The sequence below is a fragment of the Fukomys damarensis genome, unplaced genomic scaffold (genome assembly GCF_012274545.1).
Source record: "Fukomys damarensis isolate Sample0158 unplaced genomic scaffold, DMR_v1.0_HiC HiC_scaffold_7, whole genome shotgun sequence".
Taxonomy (NCBI): domain Eukaryota; kingdom Metazoa; phylum Chordata; class Mammalia; order Rodentia; family Bathyergidae; genus Fukomys; species Fukomys damarensis.
The window spans coordinates 26,995,216-27,017,223 of NW_022900919.1; the positions used below are offsets into that span (position 1 = coordinate 26,995,216).

The 22,008-nt window shown below is 37.6% G+C and overlaps 1 protein-coding gene across 4 annotated transcripts in view; it reads right to left on the reverse strand.

The window, feature by feature from the left end:
• Positions 1-5,963: 5,963 nt before the first annotated feature.
• Positions 5,964-22,008, reverse strand: part of Xrn2 (5'-3' exoribonuclease 2) — a 68,390-nt gene continuing 52,345 nt past the window's right edge. For all 4 annotated transcript variants that reach the window (XM_033761153.1, XM_010634206.3, XM_010634207.3 and 1 more), the window contains 4 exons: positions 20,726-20,853; positions 13,557-13,620; positions 8,380-8,518; positions 5,964-6,292 (listed from right to left, as the gene is read on the reverse strand). In XM_033761153.1, the coding sequence (XP_033617044.1) occupies positions 6,227-6,292; positions 8,380-8,518; positions 13,557-13,620; positions 20,726-20,853 (397 nt within the window). In that variant the 3' untranslated portion in view covers positions 5,964-6,226. The remainder of the gene's footprint in view (positions 6,293-8,379; positions 8,519-13,556; positions 13,621-20,725; positions 20,854-22,008) is intronic.

Genomic DNA, 22,008 nt, shown 5'->3' on the forward strand with positions numbered 1-22,008 from the left:
TGGCGGCAGCCGACGGGGACACTGGATGTGCGGACGCTGGCCCGCGCTCGGCGATCGACTTCGAGAGCCCCAGCTTCGGACTCCTGTGCTTCGGGCAGGGGACAGCGACTTCCCAGGACCTAGTGCTGTCACCGATCTTCGCGGTGGCGATCTCCTCTTTCCAGAAGTTCCCAAATTAAGCGAAACGCTGGCTGAGCCTACAGGCACCAAGTTCCTAACCTGAGCGCTCCGAGTTTTAAAAGTTGGAAACTTTATTGGTATTTGTAGCTCTAAAAATCAACCCAGCTTTTAACACTGAATCGTTTTTGACCTGGAATTGATCTTGGGAGATTGATTTTCGAAGGGGACCCCCTAAGTGCAATTTTACTAATGTTTCAGAGTAAATTGAATTGTAACTCGAGGTGGATCATAAGATCATACATATAGTAACATTATTGCAGAAGAATTATTGCCATTTAAGTAAAATAGAGCAATGGAATAAAAAGAAAATTACATGGATCAATATAGCATTTTAAATTTGATACTGATTGAAAAAGGTCTTCCTAACTATTTGGCAACGGAGTGTTTGTATTATTCTAGAAGAGCCCCCCTCTCCCCAAGGCAAAGCTCATCATAGGAAGGGTTGTCCTTTTTATATGGAATCTGGTCTCTCCATATCTACTGATAAAATAAATACATCCTGTCATTCTACAGCTATGGTATTGACTCTTTTTAAGGTATTTTTGTCCGAATTTGAAACAAGTTGCTAAATTGACATCAATATCGCAAAGCATGTAAAGAAAGAATAAGATGATTTAAGGTGAATTGTAATAAGGCGAATTGTAATCAAGATAAAAGTAACCAAAATATTTATAACTTTCCATCATATTTAGAATTTAATAGGAGTTGCACCGTTTTTGTTGTTTATTGTATAAATAATGTATTTACTCTTTGCCAATTTATATTTCCTATGTTTCAGATGAATATTTAAATATAACTTAAAAGAACCTTAAGTACTTTTTCATAAAGTCAAGTGGTCATTTCTTTTTCATTGTGCATAGAGGTTTGTGATTTTTTTTTTTTTTGGAACACTAGTTGGCATGATGTGAAAACCTAGCTGAGTTTACTCATGATTCAAATAACTGGGATTGGAGGGGAAAATATTGAGACAGATGAATAATGTGTTTATAAAGTTAATGTAGTTAAATAAAATGGATAAAGCACGATTTACAAATGCTCAAAACAAAGTTACCTCTACATTAGAGGTTTCAGAGTGAGTTTGGGGCTGAAATATTTTGTTTCCTTTCATTGTTTAAACATTTTTCTCAGTGTGCAAAGTGAATCCATAGGAAAGTGTTGTAGACATCAAACTTGCACTTTCTTTAAACTGTATTTTATAAAATAAATGTTCTCTTTTGCTTTAAACTCCTTCTCAGAAGTGGAAAAAGAAGCAAAGAGACTATCTTTTGTCAAACTGTGAATGCATTTTTGGAAAGTGAGATTTAGTTTTAAACATTTTACATGATTTCAGCAGATAAACTAGTATTAAAATAATACAATAAACCTATAGAAAATTCTTCCACCTTGGGTTTTTGCATATTAATGGATTGACTTCAGAAAGGAATGTTAACCAAGATAGCAAAACTATTATTGATATGACAGTTTAAAATGCTTTTTTATAGAAGTTAGATCCTGTATTAATTTTCAAAAACATGTAATTTGCAATTGTTTTTCTTTTTTACTGACAAAAACAAGAATAGCTTTTGGTCCAAGGACACACAGTAATATATTTAAGGAAAATGAGTCTTCATGGACAGTTTTTTCTTAACTTATTTCTAGTACAATGAATCTCTTAAGCTGATAAAACTATATAAAAAGCATCATCAAGAAAAATATTTTATTCAGTATTTTCTGCAAGTGTGCTTAGTGTAACCATTTGTTTTCATTCAGCATTGCTTTAAAGTAGTAAAAAACCCAAGTCAGAAGTAATTGCTGAGAAGGCTTAACATTTTACACCCAGAGACTGTGTTTATGTCTGCATTTCCTGAAACTAGGAGAAGGTTTGGTTCCTGAAAGAGTAAAAAAAAAAAAATTTACTATAGAAATCTGTCTTCTGATTAATGCAGAGCAAGAGCTTTTTTTCTTCTTTTGCAGTTAGTGCTTGTGTAGATCTTTTATAAAAACACAAACGGCCCGACTAGGTGAAACTCATTAACTGAAGAGGGGGATAAGTGTCTCCACATCCAAGAGGGAAGACTGGCGCAGGGTCTGAGAGGGACAAAGCCCCATCAAAGTTTACCAGAGGCCACGGCAAACCTTGCTTTCAGAATTGCTAACTGCAGACGTGACATTCTCCTGTCTGTTTTGGGGGTCTAACTTATCTTTTCCCACTGAGGATCGGAAACCAAAACCCAGAATGGAAGTTGCAGAGGATGGGCAGGATGGCAGGTACTTTCTATAATCTGCACTGGGATGTAAATTGAAGTGTCTGTGTGGGAGTGTGTGTGCAATTTTGAAGGACACAGCAAGGGTGTTTTGTGTATGGAAGGCTGAGGGTGTAGCCCAGTTATCTTCTATTTAAGATTTAGAACCACAGCCTAAAGGTCAGAACAAGTAGTCAATCAGACTTCTATCAACACAGATGTTGTGTTCAAACTCTATTCTGCTAGAGACTGTTTACTTTCAATTTAAAGCAAATCAGAGACTCAGTCCTGTTCACTGAATGCAAGCAACTTCCATAGACTTGCTTTGTTAATGCACTGAATAGAAATGATTTAGAAAGACTTAAATTTATGAACCATAAAGATGTAGCAACTAGATTTTAGACAGGACTTTGTGCATGAGAAAATAATGCATTATGTGACAACATAAACTTCAGATGCAATTCCAAGCATGGGTGTGTTTTCCAGTGTAAATATGACACTGTGGATGGAACCTGTATGTTCATTATTTGAGTCTGTTTTTTAAAAATGGTTACTTGTCATCCCAACCCAGTGAGAAAGGGGACAGGATATATTTTATAAAACATAAGTAACCCTTTACTGCTAGTAAGCATTTTTGAGCATCTGGGAAGTGTCCAGAAGATGCCCAGATGGACCAGAATCCACATCCTGTCAGGAACACACTCTCCAGTAAGTACTGAGATCACTGTGATTTCAAGATCACTTTTAAAGTTTAGAGAGAATTGAAGTTTCTGGAAGAGGTTTTAGGGTTTTGTTTTTTGCTTTAAAACGTTTACCCACATGTGAATGAAATGCTTTTTAAAAAAAAATTCATTTCAGTCTTTGTTTAGGTGTGTTCTAATAACATTTTAACCACTAGTGTTGCCTAAATTAAAGTTATGTAGACGATTCTGTAGGAGTGAACTGCTGTAGTTCTTTCACACAAATTAGAGCATGCTCTCGCTTGATCTTCATTCTCTAAATACGGTATAAGGAAACAAGCCTCTGGAGTGTTCGATTTAACCTTGAGTGGGGGAAACTTGGGCCGTTTATTTTACTCCTTTGTTGAGCTTCCCTGGACTTAGTCTGGTGGGATCTCAGTTGCCTGACCCTTTTGGGGAAGGAGATATTTGACGATTGGGAGAGAGCTAGACTGCTATGCTGCGGTCTGGAAAAGGCGAGAAATGGGCTCAGGGAATATTCAGATTTTAGATTTCTAAGTATAGCTAAATTTGGTTACACGCAGACTTCGACCTTGTGAGCCGCTGCCTCGGAGGAAAAACGATTTCTATTATTTTCTACAGGTTCTGCACTTGCAGTTGTAGAGCGCTTAATTGGCGAAGCAGAGCAGGTTGAGAAGCTGCGGCGCCCCACAAAGGAGCCGCCGAGGACTGCGGCCACCCCAACTGGAGGGTCAGGCTCCTGGGGTCGGGCGCGCCCCACAGACACCGCGCCGGAGGGGACGGGCCAGCTACCTACCTGCACCAGACAAAGCAGTAGCCCGAGCCACCCGTGAAACACGACCGCAGGGCCCCAGTCCCACCCGTTCCATTCTGCTTCTCCCAGTCGTATCCGCAACGCTGACAGTCGAATACCAGCGTGCGGCGGGCTTTGTACTTCCACACTACCCCATTTGCTCTCCAAGGGGAGGACAGCTGCTCATTACAGGCTGTTTCCAGGTTCTAAGATCTTAAAAAATCTTTAATGTGGGGCCCTGAAAAAAATATGCCCTATTGAGAGATAAAATACAATCAATGACATAAAACTACATTGTTGACACTGGACTTTTGAAAACACATTTATTTATAGCAGTAAATATCCCACCTTAAAGTTCTAAAAATAATTTTGCTTGAAACAACGGGACCAGTTGCTGAGCTGGGGAACCAGGAAGCAAGAACCAAGGGGCTGGCACAGCCTGGGGGAGGGGTCTGGGCACACCCACCTGGTCCTGCATAGGGAGCCTCCCCCAAGACCTCTGGCTTCCTCCTCTCAAAACATTTTTAACTAGTCCATGTTTGCAGTAAAGATTACATTCATCATGGGGAGTTGGTTACATGTACATGACACATCTCAATTCCTTTTACCTCTTATTTGGAAGACCTATCTTCCTCTGAAAACTAAACATTCAGTAAAAAGCTGAATTAGTGTCTCATGGAGGTTTAAAATAACAAACCAAAACTAAAGGTCTGGGAAAATATAAAGCATGGTAGCGTTGGCCTTGGGTACCCCAACAGAAAGATACTCAGGGGCTCCTTTCAAATATTTAACGCTTTACATAGCCATACATTTTAAATATTGAGAAGATGAATTCAGCGAAATATAACAGCAGAAGGTATTACCACCTTACGGCAGAGTGAAGGTGATACAAAACGGTGTGTTGGCATTTTTTTTTTTTTTTTACCTGGGATTGAACTCCAGTCCTTGCTCTTGCAAGGCAGGCAGCAGAACTACTGAACTAAATCTCTGGTCCGGCAATCCTTAACGATGCTCTGTCTCAGCAATAAAAGGCTCCCACATATACAAAGATGAACAAATGTGCTTAAGATGAATATTAATGCAAAAATGTCTTAAATCAGAAGGTCACCTAAGTATCTTACAATCTTAGGCCAGTATGGAAAGATAGAGACAAAGCAAGTCCTTCATATGTGGAGTCTAAGTGTTTTGGTGGTAAAATGAAAATACACATAAAAGTGCCGTGTGTGAATTCAAAACACACACTTAAGGAATATAATGCGCTTCATAGCAAGGAAAAACAAATAGAAATCTATGAATTAACATTTTAAAATACTAAGGAGTATAGAAAATTTTGCTGTGAATTTAAGTTTTTAAAAATATTTTAGCATAAGTCCTTAAAACTGGAATACATCTGTGTGAAATTTATAAAAATGTAAATAACTTATTCTAAGACTTTATAACAATAATATATTAATAAAATAAAATCTTTTGTTGTACTGTCTTGCTGAATGTATCCTCTTGAAATCTTGACTTAGGTGGCATGGTGGCACATGCCTGTAATCCCAGCATACTGGGAGGCTAAGGCAGGAGGACTGCAAGTTTGAGCCCAGACTGGAAAATTTAGCAAGACCCTGTATCCAAAACGATGGTGATGATGATGATGATAAACAGATAAGACTGAGAATGGATGTAGCCTAGTGTGAAGGCTCTGGGTTTAATCCCCAGTATGGGGGGCAGGGGGCTGCATCTTCTTTATGTCTTCACTGACTTGCTTGTGATATCTAAATGCAGACAAAAATTGTTTCTGCAAAAGCTAAGATGTTTAGCAAAAAATTTCAAAGCTGAAATACTATAAAATAACACAAGACCAGAACTTTTAAAGTTTAACTTATTTTTTTATTAAAGTCCAGAAATTTCTGTAAGACAAGTACATTAATGAACTGTTTCCAAAGAACAATATATATTCTAGTCTGCTGAAGGTTCCAGCTCAAAGAGCTCATACCTAATTCCTGTGCACTAAAAATCAGCATGGATCTTAGATGATCTAGAATACACTGTGTTTTGAAGTCCACAGCTGGTTTGATTTTTAACCATAATGAAAAACCAGTACTAATTCTATCAAATATGTTTTACAAGCAATTATAAATTCAGATCCACTGTATTATACAACACATGTCTTTGGAAAGCAACATAAAACAGTGAGATCAGATCAGTAGAAATATACAGTTAAAAGAAATACACAAAGTACTGTAGTTTTATTAAAAACTACTACTTGAGAAATAAAATCTCCTTTCCACAAATAGCATAAAACTGTAGAATGATGGAAGGATTTGGGAAAGCTTTACAAAAGCTTAATTCCAACTGTATCTTCCTGAGGGTGGTGGCAAAGGGTATTTTCTTCCTTCTCTGGGATATCCCTGAAAATAAAACATACAAAGCATTTATTTTGTGAATTAAAACTCTTGCAAATAAATTAATTTTACATCTTTGTAGAAAAATACATCATAAAGAAACTGTGTCTTAAGGTACATGAGAGGTCTCTTTAAGCAGGTTTTTGGAATCCAGAGCTTTCACATAAGCTTATTGCAGAGATGGATAGTAGCTCAATGTTTATCACTGAAAACTAAACAAACAAGCCTTCCTCAGATCAAAGAAATTCCCTAAAACACACACAAATGAACAAAGAAATGCTTTATGTAAACAACATGTATAGATAGTAGTTCTCAATTTTCCCAACATCTCAAACAGTAATTCAAGTCACTTGGTGGGTAGGAGTTATTGTTTTAGGGCTGAGTCAACTAAGGCCTATTAGGCAATTAATTTGAGAGTTTTTTCCGCTTTACTGATAAATAGTAGAGCATTAGTGATAAAATTAAGGTTATTATATAAGCAGTGACTTGTATAACATATCCTAGTATGCTTTTAACATTTCTATACAATACAACATAAATGTGACAGCCCTTCCATAGTAACCTCCCAACTAGAGTAGGGGTATAGCTCACTAGCACAGAAGGACAGAGGTTCTACATCCAGTACCACAATACCCTAACAGAAAAGAGTTCCTTCTTTATGGAACTGTGGTGGAGCCCAGGGTCTTAAGGCCTTAATTCAGCAAGTACTCTAGTCCTGAGCTAAACCCTCAGGCCAGCACAGTTTCCAGAAAGAGAAGTTTCTTGACCAAAGGAAGGAAGATGAGGACCTGGCCAACAGCCCAGGCAGCCAGCCCTTCAGCTCTGCTGCCACACTGTTGGGCTCTTAGTTCCTAACTTAGAAAATGAGGTTATCAGACTTAATAATCTCCGAGGTTTCTGCTAGTTATGTATGCATTTCAAAAATGCTCATATATAAATTGTTTAGTGCCATCTAGACTCTAGTAGCACAGACAGCCTCAAGTTATTGATGTAACTTTTAGAGGTCTTGGTTGAAAGAATTCAAAGTAAAATGTTATGAACTGATTTTATGACACAATACTCTGAATAAGCATTAATATTTGTAATTAAAGTGACTTTTTAAATGAAAGGTCAAGACTTGTGAGAATACATCAAAAAGCATAAAAAATGATTCTCCTTAGCTGTCAGAAGACAAGTCTTACATTAAAAGGAATACATGGCAAGAACCTGAGTAGACAATTATTATGTGAAGAAGCATTGCAGAAGGCCTGTGGGCAACATCAGGTAAGCAATTTACAAACCACTCCGCCACTTGGCGGGAGCACACACTCTGAATCACAGCTTTCCAATTCTGTTTTCTAGCAAGGATTTGATCAAAGAGCAAGTAAATATTGGCCATGGTGTCAAATTGCCTGGGGAAATTATGTTAAACTGACCTCAGCCTTAAATTATGCTAAAATTGGATACAGTCAAGAGAAGAAAACTACGCTTTCATCTACTCAAGTTGTCTATGAACTGTGATACTCATTCAGTGACATAGCTAGTTCCCTTTAGTAGAAAAATATGTGGAAAATCTTTCCAAGTGGAGGGATATCACTGATAAGTCAAGACCAGAGACTTACAGGATGAATTAAGAGCTGAGGGCCGGGGATTTAGCTCAGCAGTTCCGGTGGCTTGCCTTGCAAGCGCAAGGACCCAAGTTCAATCCCCGGTACCAAAAAAAAAAAAAAAAAGAGCTGAACCACAAGACTCTTCCTTTCAGCTTCCAGAATATTCTCATGTGTTATATAAAACAACTAGCTTCTGGGAAAGCACAGTATCCTCAAAGGGAAAACAATGTGTTTAATGACTGTCTTTTCTTTGTATTATCATTGACTACTATGATTAAAAGGGTTTCTGGACTGGAATTTCTCTAGTACCTGCAGGGATTAAGTCTGGGGAGGCAGGTACTGTACTTATATATGTTTAATCACAGACACAAGTTCAGCTGAGCTACTACTCTACTGACATATTCTCCAGAAATACTGGCAAAAAAATGCAGAGTCCTGCAAGGCACATTGAAATACAAGGTCACCACTATGCTTTTTGCCCAAAGCCCACAATGCATTCATTACCTGTCTCCCTCCACGATCATCTCGTCGGGGCGGATACCCACCAGGCCCAGCTAGCATCTGGTACTGGTTTGGCTGGAAAGCTGCATTTTGGGATTGGAGCATCCGGTTCCACGGCAGCAGAGGCTCAGCCCCAACACCTCTGTGGAAAAGAACCATGTGTGTATTAAAAGTCAAGCTTGTTGTATAGCACAAAGCCTAGTTGTGGAAGCCATCATCTCCAAGTTTCAAGGCAATCTGATATGCCTAAACCTGCCACATGGGATACACAGTCTTGGGAAGACTATCATGTCTCTTATATCTGGTGTAATCACATGTATTTCATGAGGTATCTGTATTTATTAAAAAAGATGTTCAAACTCAACTGAATCAGTTTGACTTTTAAAAAACAGTTTGTTCTTTTTCAATTGAGAAATTGCCTTTTCAGTCATTTGAAGATTTGGATCCAAGATCACCAAGTTGGCTATATTTCTGATGCTATCCAAAGAGTATACATGTACAGGACAATAGAATGAGGCTTTATTTTTTAAAATGTCCAGACTTGTTCTTGGAATCCATTCTTTCTAGTTAATTGCAGGTCGCAAATGAATTCTTACTGCTGAGTATTTTGAATCCAGGGTAGGGGACTTGGCTGCTTTTTCCCATCCATTATTCTACTCAATATGTCAGAAGGTCTGATCGGGAGGAAACCTTTTCAAGTTCTATTGATGCAGCTTTCAATTGACCATGGTGACCTAGCAACATGAGCACTAATTGGCATGGGCTGACTGGCATTTGGTGTACAGTTTACATGGGAACACAGATTCAACAGCTATTATAACCCACTTTGCTGTCCCAGATTACTAGTCAAAAGAAATGTTTTAATTGTCTTCAAGTGCCTATTTTAACTTTACAGATACAAAACAACAGGTATAAGGTATTAAATCATAACTTAATTACAAATTGTAACAATGTAGCAAAGATGAAACTTCTAATGGCAATCACCATTTAAGGCATAACATTCTCCTTGAATAACTTTACTCACTTTCTGATTTATAGGCCTCATACATAGAATAGAAATAAGCAAAATCCTTTGTATATTTTAACATAAAGTTTTGAGGCCACTGAGGATGTTAGGAAGAATGAAGTAAAATTTTAAATTTATTGAAGTGCTGACTAGCTGGTATCAGCTGCTACCGTATCAGCATATGAATTTCATTTCTCAGGAAGGAGAAAACTCTCAGGGAAAAAAAGCCTAATGTTGGACTCATGGGGTAACACATTATCCTTCAAGCCCAAATTTATATTCTCTAGCCTCCACTCTTTTTCCCTTGACTTGGAGCTTGCATTAAAAAATAAAACAAAAACTCAACAACAAAAACATTACTTTTGTTTGATATTTCAAAGAGAACAGCTCTCTGAAGAACTTGGCTAAAATTAGAGCGCTACTACAACTAAAAATAAAATTCAAGTCTATATCTCAGAAAGGAATGCATTATGTTTAGAACTTACTTTTCAATCTTATTATTAGTACAATTAGCCAGAATGCCTCATCTACTTTAGCAGGAACAGCCCTGTGTGAAGAGATGGAATGGTGGGATATGGGAAGGGGTTAAGACTACACTGTGACAAAGAGCTTCCATCAATGCTGGGCCAAGAGTGTAAAACCGTAATGCCACTCACATACACTGTATTAACTGTGATCAGTTTTTCCTTTTGTTCTTATAAATGTAAAAGTCACACAACTGTGCTTCAGGAAAACCTGCTGGTATGAAAAATGTATATTTTAAATGCAATTTTAAAATATTTTATGTCCTAAAAATAAGACAGAAACAAGCAGTTTAAAAAAATACACAGCTCTCCTTGTTTGAAATTACTAATATTTTTGACAATAATCTTTATGATAAAAATCATTAAGACTAAGAAAGAACAGAAAACCAGAGATGTGTATTACCTTCTTCTGCTTAATAGCAGAAAGGCCTTTATTTTCACAAAATAATTACTATTTCTATATTAGTTTACAAACACAAACTAAAATTTGCCTAGGAGAATGTGTTCAGATCTGAGCTGGAAGCATCGAAGCTGACACATTCTAGTCAGAAACTGAGGTAACTTAATTGGAGCATTGCATCATGGTGGAAACAATATTCTTAAGTTTTCAAAGTGAATGGCAATATGAAGTCTAACAATTTGGAAAGTTCTAATTTATAGGTAGAATAAAATGAGTCTTTAAAATGTTTCCATGACTAATCAAGTTCAACACTTACATGCTAAAAACAAAATGTTTGCCTTAATAGAGCCAAAAAAGAAGCTTGCTTGGCAAGGAGAACCCATGGAGGGTTGCAGTACTAAGCAGCAAAGGGAACTCAAACGCTGTACACTGCTGCCCAAGATGGACACTACTAACACAAGGTTGTTTCCAAGTGGGGAGCAGGTGAAAGCATGTTCCTGTCTTTGTTGTTGTTTTGTCTGTTTTGTACTTGAGATTGAACCCAGGGCCTCTGCACTAGGCTATATCCCTAGCATTCATTCATTCACTCATTTAGGGAATGGGTCTTGTTAAGTCACTGAGTGGCCCAGGCTGGGCTCAAGCTTGCAATCCTCCTACCTCAGTTTCCCAGGGTGTACACCACCATCTCCAAGTTATTCCTATTTTATTTTTATTTTTTATTTTTTATTTTTTGGTACTGGGGATTTGAACTTGGGACCTTGCGCTTGCAAGGCTGGCGAAGGAACCACTGAGCTAAATCCCTGGCCCTTCTGTTATATTTTTAAATCACATAAAAATATGGACTATAAACACTATCTCAAAGTAAGCAATAATTCAAGATAATATAGTATAAAAACATACTGAAAATTCTAATAGGATTCTCATCACATACTCCAAACACTAGAGTGGAAATGTACCACCTTGGCAAAGTCAAGACAGTTTTTCACCTCTATCTTGCAAGGTCTGCATTGTTGGACCAAATAGTCCCATAGAATTGAATGATGCAATAGGTCTGCTTACCAGTCAAGAGAAGTTTAGGAAAGCAGAATCCAAACCTAGTTTCTTATGAACAAAATGATAAATTTCTTAAATGATTATGACTTAAGCTTTATAAATTAGAATTCTAGTAATGCTCACATTTAACTCTTGCTTTTAAGCATCCTTTTAAGTCTCTAACTTAAACGAAAACAAAACAACAACATAAAACAAAACCCTGTAAAACTTGTTTCTAAACCTGTTGGGTTTACAAAGCCAGGATCATACTGGTACCTGGTGAGGGCAGAATAAGAACAACAACAACAACAAAAAGATGACCATCAGGACAAGGAAAAGGACAATGGTAGTGATCTTAAGAGTTACACTAGACTCAGGGAGGAAAGCTGTGGGGTGAAGATGGGCACCTGGATGTGCACAGAGTCTGCATTTCCTCTAAATCTGGGGCTTATTACATTATGCTCATAGTAAAGATTCCAATGAGTTTTGTTCTGGAGAAGTTTCCTGGTAATGAACAGTATGGAGCTGTGACTTTGGCTAAGCTACTGAGCTATATGCTTCAGTTTTTTCATATCAAAACAACGGCACTGGGCCAGAGATTTAGCTCAGTGGTACCACCACCTGCCTTGTAAGCACAAGGTCCTGAGTTCGATCCCCAATATGAACCAACCAACCAACAAACAAAAAAAACCAAAACAACATCTACTTCAAAAGGTTGCTGGGAGGGAATTATCTAAAGTCACATTGACAAAAGTGTGTTAATATAGCCCCGACACTTTCAGAGAAGAAACATGAGCAATTATTATTAAAGTGAGGAAGAACTGAACAACACAATGAGGAAATCAATTTAGAAAAATTTACTCTGTACATTTGTTTAAAAATGATGCTACTTTCACAATAATGAAATGGAACATGAAGTGTGCTTTGAGTGCTTATACTGAAAACAACACAAACACATATGCTGTCAGTCGCATTAAATTTAAAATGTGACTTACACTAAGTAGCTAATACCTCTTAGCAACAACTGAGCAACATTTCTTCTATGTTCTTAAAGACAGCTTTTAATGGAAATTTTGAAAGTTTCTAAATAATTACTGACTTTTCTTAAAAGGGGACTTATAACCTAATTTATAAAAACTATTCATTTCAAATATGAACAGATTAAGGCCAGAGATTTAGCTCAATGGACCTGCCTTGCAAGGGCAAGGTCCTAAATTCAATCCCTGATACCAAAAAAACAAAAACAAAAACAAAAAACAAACAAACAAAAAAATATGAACAGATGAGAGAATGCTGAAATAACTACAGAGGAGAGTAAAATGGATTACAACTACGAAGGCAAAAAAGGAAGCTTTGCTATGGTGGGGCTTCATTTGTTTTTGTATTTAAAGATGCTGGCAAAATCAGAACAAAATGATAATATTTTAAATCTGCCCTTTACAAATTATGCTACAGATGTTAATATACTATTCATAACATGCCTAGCTGTCTTGTTGTCTAGAGTCCATCTGACTTAGGAGCACACAACTTATCAATGAAGGAACACATGTCAAACATCCCTTGTTATTAAACCATGTCACATTCTTCCTAGTCCCTGGCACTTATTAGGCTGCAGATCCCATAATCCTCTTCTGAGTCCCTTCTGCATTTAATTCAGTTCAGTCTTAAGTAGTTAAAGAAACTGTTTTCAGTGGCAACTAATAACTACTGACCTACAGTGACACTACCCTACAATAGGCTTGTCAGCCCTGAAAAAGTTGTACCAAAGAAGCTGATTAGGACTTCAAGAGGTTTGTAGCAAGAATCAATGGTTGGTCTGTACTAATGCTGCATTGCTGGCACAGAAATGATAAAAGTGGAACACCATTAGTCATGCCTCATTAAGCTGCACAACCCTGCTAAAAAGAAATTTGTTTAGCCTGACCAAAACCTAATATAGTTTTAAGCTCTCTATGCTGCATTTTTCAGGGCATCTCAAAAGCTTCAATAAAATAAAGGCCAAAAATCAAGGTAAGTAGAGAAGTATATAAACATGGGTTTTAATTTAAAATATTTAAATAAAATATTTAATTCTATATTTCCGAAGGACAGGTGCAAGAGAAACTTTTTAGTGGTAAAAAGTGTTTTCCAACCGTGGAAGTTCTAGTTTCTAAAAAGCCAACAAACACTAAATGCAGACAGGGAAAATATTTAAAAACCGTGTTGGCGTTAATATTACCTGTCAAATCTCTGCTGCTGGAAAAGGGGAGGAGGACCTCGCCAGGAATCCTGGGGCCTCATATCTGGAAAATAAACAGGGATGAGTTAAATAAAGATTTTTAAAAAGTAATCAGCACTCAGCCACCCATATACTTTATAAGTAAGAGTGCCTGAAATAATCTGAGACAGAATGTACACCAAGTAAACTAGTATTTAATTACACCATAAATGTAAAAAGACAAGAAAGCAATAGGATCAACAAATTTTTAAATCATTTTTCCCTTGATTAAACAGTTTTGGTAACCATGGCCACTAAACAGATCATTTCTCACTTGCTATATGTGAAAACATATATTTTACATTACTATTTGAAATGCTGTGGACAGGATTTATGTCTTATCCATACATACAGACTGAACCGAGTAAATTTAATAGAAATCCTGAAAGTCCGTCCTTGTTCCAATGCGTAAACTGCTGTAACACTGAGTATGCACAACCTCTCTGACAAAAACCAGGACGATACGGTCATGAAGGGCCCACCTGCTTTTCCACATTGTGCTCACAAATATCTCACCAACACCTGAGTTGTTGTATGACTAGATGGCACCCCTCTGTGGCTTCGGCCCCTGAACACAGATCCACTCGCTGCCCAGGGACCTATGGGAGGGGTCCCGAGCCCCCTAGCAGAGCACTTAGCAACTCTGGCTACAGCCACCTCCAGCAGGGTCTACTGTGACCTAATTAAAACAGCTGGCTCCAGAAGTTGTCTAATGAGTTTGCTGTGCGGGGACAGTCACCTCCTCCAGACTCCAGAGACCAAGGACAACAAGGCTTACTATAATGTATTCAGGCTCACATTTTAATGGAAACACAAACTAGAAGCATGCTTTTCAAAATTACTTCCTTAAAGAAGAAATGAAAGCTTATCTTTGATTTAGGAACCCACCCCCACGCAATCTGGTTTTCACTTAAGAAAAAAAAAAAAAGAAAGAAAAAGGAAAGAAAAGTAGAATTATGTGTGTTTAAAGCTCACAAAAGAGAACAGAGCACAGAAAAGTTTCTGGTTGCTATAATGGTTGTGGTGGACCCATGCAGTTACCTCTGTCTGTTTCCTTTGCATTGCAACAACTGGAGGACAGGCAGTGGAAAGGCCAAGAGCAGTGTCCTTTCCTATGGGCATAATAATGCCACAGGACATGAGGGGGCTGGAAGACAATGAACCCCACTCAGCTATCTAGCAGCAGAGGCAGGAAGCCCTGTAGCTACTGGCACCTCTGAACCTAAACAGTGGTGTCTCTAGTCAGTCTGAATGAAGTCCTTCTTCAATCTCTTAAATAAATCCAACTACTAGTAGGCAAATCAAGTAACATGGAGGAGTCCTGGGCCACCAGAGTATAGTCACAGTCAAACCCCGGATGGGAACTCAGGAAGTGGCTCACTACACAGCCACAGAAATGGGAGAGGACAGCTCCCAGTCTATACCCAGAGTGAGTGACTACAGGTACAAACTAAGAGAAAATCAGTTAGAAGAAGCAAAACCTTGAAATTCTTACAAGAACAGAATAATATCATTTCTGTGGTTTCCTTCTACAGAAAAACTGAAGATACATTTACTCAACATATTATATAGCTTTCAATGAGTTACTATTTATGAGAAAGCAACCTACTCAAAATCATCACTTGTGTTCATTTTTCTGAGTACTGCTTTCTTAACCTTCAAGTTCACTGATCTACTCAAGATGGTGTACAAAAATTAGTTTAGTGAGAATCAGTTCAAATGTTCCAGCAAGTATTTTATTTTTTACATAGACCAAATTCGCTAATTTTGGGTTCCTGTCCAGCCCTATACTTCCTGTGTACCAGAACTGCTATGGCCTCCTGGAAACATGCCTTTTTACCATGAAGACTTGGTTTTATAAATGACATAATTATAGGATATACACTGTGGTATTTATTTACACATGCTTTCACACTGGATCCCCAATAACTTTGAAACAAGGACAGTAAACACATCTATATAAGAGAAATCTCCAAAAGTAATCCTAGTATTGTATCAAAAAACTTGCACATCTTTTCATAGAAAGACTATAGTGGGAAAGCCACCACCACCAGTAACACACATACACTGGATTCACACACACTGCATGTGAGAGCAGAGCGGGATTTCTAAGCAGAAAGCAAAGCTCACTCAACACAAATGCTCTGGGGAGTGAGAGCTTGTCAGTGACTACCTGTCCCACCCCTATGAGATACTAATCTGTCCAGCTATTTTTAGTAGCCAGCGGCTTCCCCTCTATTTTACCCTGGTTATTTCTTACCTACAGAATAATTTTTTTCCACATAAACTCAGCAAGTGCAAAAATAGTTTTGTTAAAACCTGAGCAAATTTTCTAAACTTTAAAAATAAACTGCCATATAATTATTAAAACATTCTTCGCCTTCTTTTAACCCAAAAACTGAAAAAAAAAAAAAAAAAAAAAAACTTTAAGGCAACCTTTATGTGAGTGTGTCTGTATGTGCACATGCATGTATGTGGGTATGTGTGGATGGGCATACATGTGTAAGTATGCATATTTGGTGTTTTTTGACTGTTTTGTCTTCTAGTATTGAGACTTGCAGCACATCCACCCTAGGCAAGTGCTCTATCACTGAGTTATACTTACTAACACCTTTCTGAGATATGTATAAAGTTGCCTAGGCTGCCCTCAAACTTGTGATCCTCCTGCTTCAGCCTCCAAGATATCTGGGATTACAAATACGCATTACCATGCCTGATGCAGGATTACCTTTACAAAAATTTCCTTGTGTGACTAAGTAATATATAGCCCTTAAGTATTCATAAAGCAGAAATATTTCCTGGCTGATAAATAATGAAGTAGATGGTAAAACAAACTTATTATCATTCATTTGTACGGGTCTAACAGAAGATCCATTTGAGAGGGAGGAAAAAAATTGAGATAGTGAATTGCACTTCAGAAGGTACAAGCAAATGGGGAAAAATGGCAGTTAATTTTTTCCTTTGGTCTTTAAAAACTTATCCCTTTTCTAGAGTTCTAAGGCTACATAAACCAAGGCTTCACCAATAGCTTCTCAAGTGACAATTTACCTAATCAGCTCAGCAATCACAGAAAAGCTTCCATGTTTACTGATTGCACTAATCAAAAATCACTTTTCAAGTACAGCTGACTGATAAGTTTACCAACCGAGACAAAAAGAAGTCACATATGTCCTCTGGGTGGCAGAAACCACATGCTTTATTCATACAGAGTACTCGGGATGCACTTGACTCCAGCAGGTTATCAGCTCCCAGACTATTATTCATCAGCCAAAAACTGACATGTGAAAGACAAATCAGAGGCTGACTACACGGCACACCTCCAGCAGACACCTGACAGTCAGCAGTTTGACCAAATAAATGGCCCTTCCTTGTTAATTTTATGCTACACAAAGGAAAGTTTTGAGACTAAAAACATTTAAAAAGATTTAATGATTTTGATTCAATTTTACTAAAATAATTTCTGACCAAATATTAAAATTTAAAATTCTATAAAAGGAAGGTGATCTATTATCACTTAATACTTTCATAGTACTCAGTATGTGCTTGGCACAGTTGGAACTGCTTACTAAGTGGATGGATTAGGCTGGGGTAATCTGTGACTTAGGAACGCCTACTCTCTGTAGCACTACAAGGACAGGACACTGGTACTCACCACAGCTTGTAAGGGTCATATGGCCATCAAGAGACAGAGCAAAGCCAGGGCCACCACCTTCTCTTACCCCACAAGCACTTATGCTGTGAGCCAAGCTGCTGCTTCGTGTTATTTATTTCAGAAGGATCAGAGCAGGACCACCCTGGAGTTCTGGGCTTCTCAATCAGGAGGCTCAGAAAGTGGGTTTCAAGAAGAAAGGGTTAGGGATTTTAAAACTATTTTTCATATTTTGAAAATTCAAAATTGACATTATTCACATTTAATGAAGACAAGAAGGAAAGGGCTGGAGTGTAGTTCACTGGTAGAGCACCGGCATGGGCAAGGCCTCAAGTTCCATCTCCCAAATGGGGGAAGGGGCAAGAGGAGGAGAAGACGATGACCCCCCACAAAAAAATCACACACACACAAAAAAATTCAAAAAACAAACTAGAGGGAAAAGCAACTACATGCTTAGTCAACATTTTCTCAAGTACAAATTAAATCTAGTAACAGTGGCAAACGAGCAACTTATCCCAAGTCATAAAAGTGGATCCACTGAAATAAAATGCACAGGTGCAGACAAACAAGAGTTGAGTTTCTAAAAGATTGACCAAGAACTATAGAACTACAGGCCCCTAGGGGCATAAGATTCTGTATGTGTGGTGAGACTGTAAATTTTTGGATTCTTTTTTGGCAGGGGGTGGGGGAAAATACCAGGGTGCAAACCCAGGACCTTGTGTATACAAGGCAAGTGTCCTACCACTGAGCCACAACCTTTTTGGCCTCTTTTTCCTCTTACTGTCAGGGGAGGATCTTTTAAGCTAGAATTGGAAGACCATGGGATGGGATGCTTGGGTTTCTGTAAACCTCAAACAGAAAGAGTGACTTTCTGAGGAGTGGGTTTGTGAATTGGACCTGTAATTCCTGGAAAGTTAAGGACCACTGACCTAGGCTAGTATTTCCCAAAAAGTGGTATATAAGGATGGTTTGGGGGAGTTGTGAACAAGCCTTTGTCTTCATAGATTTATTTCGATGTGTATTTGACTCATTTCCCCTCTTAGGGAGAAGGGTTCTGGAGATTGAACTCAAGCCCTTGTGCTTACTATGCATGAACTCTACCACTGAGCTACACTTCTAGCCTCCTTTGATATGTATGGAGGGTTGTAGGGTCAAATGTGTCAAAACTGTAATGTCACAGCAGCAATATAATTTATAAATTTAAAATAATCAATTTGAGTTAAAAGATGAAAAAGGACAGATAATATTTAACTAGGTAGCATCTATACAGACCACAGAGTGGTACATCCATTTACAAGGGATACCTTAGGGAACATAGCACTATGCTCAGATATGGCTTGAGTGCCCTCAAAACTTCCTGCATTGAAATTTCACACATCCCCACTGGTTTGAACCACCGGTGATATATGCAGGTCTGTCCCATTGGTAAGCTTGAACCTCCAGTTGTTGACTATTTAACATCAGATGACAGTTCAAATCAGAGCTGCTGGCAGCAAGATATATGGGTTATGGCCTCACTGTGAACATGTGAATCCCACAGTGAGGTATTCACAGGGTAGAAACTGAATCCAACTACGGTGTTCAAAGGTGGGGCTGTTGGGAGGTGATTAGGATAAAGTCATTTGGGTGTAAATCTCATGATTAAATTTTGGTGGTTTTACAAAATGACAAAATCAGAGGTGTCCCCTACACCCCATCTCCAGCCATGGGATGGGATAGGATGCAATGCCCTGCCCTGCCCTGGGACTCTGTACCTCTAGAACCAGAAGTCAAATCTCTTTTCTTTGTAAGTTAGACTGTTTCAGGCATTTTATTGTAGCAATGCAAAATGAACAAATACTTATGGGATCGAGAGAAGATGCTTAATCAGAAGTGCACGCTTTTACTTCTGCTACTCAACTTCCTTTTCAGATCTCTAAAGTTTACTAAATGTGATAACTTGAGAAATTCCTTGTAATTATTATTTTGAGAAATATTAGCTAAATTAACCCAGATTACCAGCATAGCATTCTTATATCTCAAGTCTTTTTCCTGTTTGGAGGCTGTGGTACCATTGTGGATGGAAGTAAATGCCAAAGAGCCATAGAAAAAGGGAATGGAAAAGAAAGGTATCAATGAACTGCTGGCTTTAAAACTAAGCTGGCTATGCTTTCTCCACTCACTGTAAAAGACAAGATTTTCAGTGATGATTAGATCCTTTTGTATGTGGTATGATTCCATATTGAATATGCTCAAATACTCAGGAATATTAACTGCTAAATCTTAGGAGAAAAGCAGCTCCTTAACCACTGCACCAGGCAGATCATTAACTGCATCTATGATAGTCTCACACTGCTCCAGGCAAGGTCACTAACCCATACAATACAGAAATGCAAACACCAGAGAGGTACACACTGAGAACAGAGGGCCCTGAGGACATTAGATCTGCAAAACTTATTTCTTCTTGGGTATTATACAGAAAATCTGAGCTTTATGGTAAAAAATGGTTTGTGACTTATCAGCATTCAACAGCGGTGGGCCCAGAACATAAATACTTCCTAACAATCATCTAGTTTAACCTGGCATTTTCTTTTATTAATTAATAAATTTGGTTTAAAAAGATTTCTGACGATTCTCTGCACTACAGTAGCACATTTTTTTTGAAATTAAATTTTTACAAAATATTTTAAATATTCAGAAAACAATTTGAAAGGATATGACCCTAAGACTTAACATATCAGCATCTTGCCACACCATTCCTTCTCCCCACGCTGTCCCTGTCATGGTCAGGCAACAAACAGATAAACAGGAAGGGTTCCATGAAGACAGTGGTTTGAGGAACTTGGCACATGATTTATACCTTTGTAATAAATTGGCACAGCCTGGGAGCTTGAAAATAACATTAAATGGAAATAAAATTAAAATTAATGCAAAATCTATGAAGTCTAATATTGAACTATTTTCTCCCTTTACCACTGCAATCAGAACACCATGTTAATTATTTTTGTGGTTAACATGTCTGCACTATCCACAAGACAAATTATGAGGGGTTAAAGAAAGGCCAAGGTCACAAAAGAACCACAAGATTAAAGATATTTCCACCTAAAGCAATTCCTGGCTCTATCTTAGGTACTGCGCTGAGATAAAAAATTTATATTAAGAAATGGTCACTTTTGTCTTTCAAATATCAAAGTGGTGGCAATTTCATATCTAATGCACCTGGTTTAACTGTCCAGATATTTGTATTAATAGAAAAAAATACAATAAATCCCACATGTTAATTCAGAAATAGGTTTATAAGTGAAGATAAAAAAGTCCAGTTCATCTCATTCAATTAACTATATACAATAAAGATAAAAATATATAAAAGATTTTGCATTAAAAACTCTTACAACTCAGTGATAACTGCTGATAAATCTTTTTAGCAATAAAGCTTTGGAAACTTAATTTAGGGTTGATACTTAATTTAGAATGTAAAATAACTAATTTAGTAGTAACTTACTGGACATCAGTTTGGGGATCTGGGCTTGCCCTCTTAACAGCGGCCTGTATAAATTTCCCTGGTAAGTCGCAGGGGGTGGCGCAGCGTTGCTGTAAACTCCAGTCCCTGAGCCTCTTGGCATAACATGGCTGCAAAAGGGCCCCCACATAAGAAAAGAAAAATATACAGAGGTATATCATCACATGGAACAGACACTAACAAACACTAGCCACCTCTCTACTACTAGATCTGTTTAGATAAAAAATAAAAAAACAGCTTACAAATGAAGTTCAAAACCATGCACAGTAGTAACGGTAATGGCAAATACTCATGGGTCACAGCAACACTACTGCTAGCCACTGGAATACCCAGTTATATTAGGTAAAGAATGAGCCTTTCCTTTTCAGGCCTATCTTAGTTTTTTCCTCAAGCATCCATGCTGTTATCACTTTACACAACACTAATCCATAATTTACTATTTTTAATTTAGTACAGAAGGCACTTCCTGTATCTTTTTTTACTCTTCATAATTATACATACACACATACACACACACATGTATACATATATGTGTATATATATAGAGAGAGACTTCATTGATTTCCTTTTTTACTAAATCCTTTTTTTTCTTTTTTACTAAATCTTTATCATTCATTGCCAGTACTTTAGATTGTAACACACTAGAAATATTTAGGTATGTAACTACTGTAAATTTACTCAGGACAAAATCTAAGTAAGAAGAATCTAGATCAAAGATTAAAGATCTCCAGAACTCAAGATTCTAGTTAGGGTACTTCTATGTGGCTTTTTAAAGTAGTTAGAATAATACAAAAAGATATTTAAAGATTATTCTAAAATCTGTTTCTTTTTTAAGAATTAAGACTTCCCAAAATGCTAACAGCAAAAACATACATTTACAGTGTTGAGGAGCTAACCTATGTAATAGAAAGACATAAGCTTACTTAAGTTTTATGACTTCATGAGGTAGATATTATTGTCCCCATTTTACACATAAGGAAACTGAGGCATAAAGTGGTCAAGTAACTTATAATTAAGTCGTTAAAAGGGGGACTGCATCCAGACATTTAGGATCCAAGGCCCATGCTCTTAACACATTATGCCACATTATCCCTTTTACTGTTCATATAAATCACATAGTGATGTTTTCTATCTAGATCCCTTTTTTTGTTTGTTTTTTTTGAGACAGGGTCTCACTATGTAATTGAGACAGACCTGGAACTCACTATGTAGTGCAGGCTGCTCTCGAACTCACAGTAATCCTCCTGTCTCAGCCTCCCAAGTGC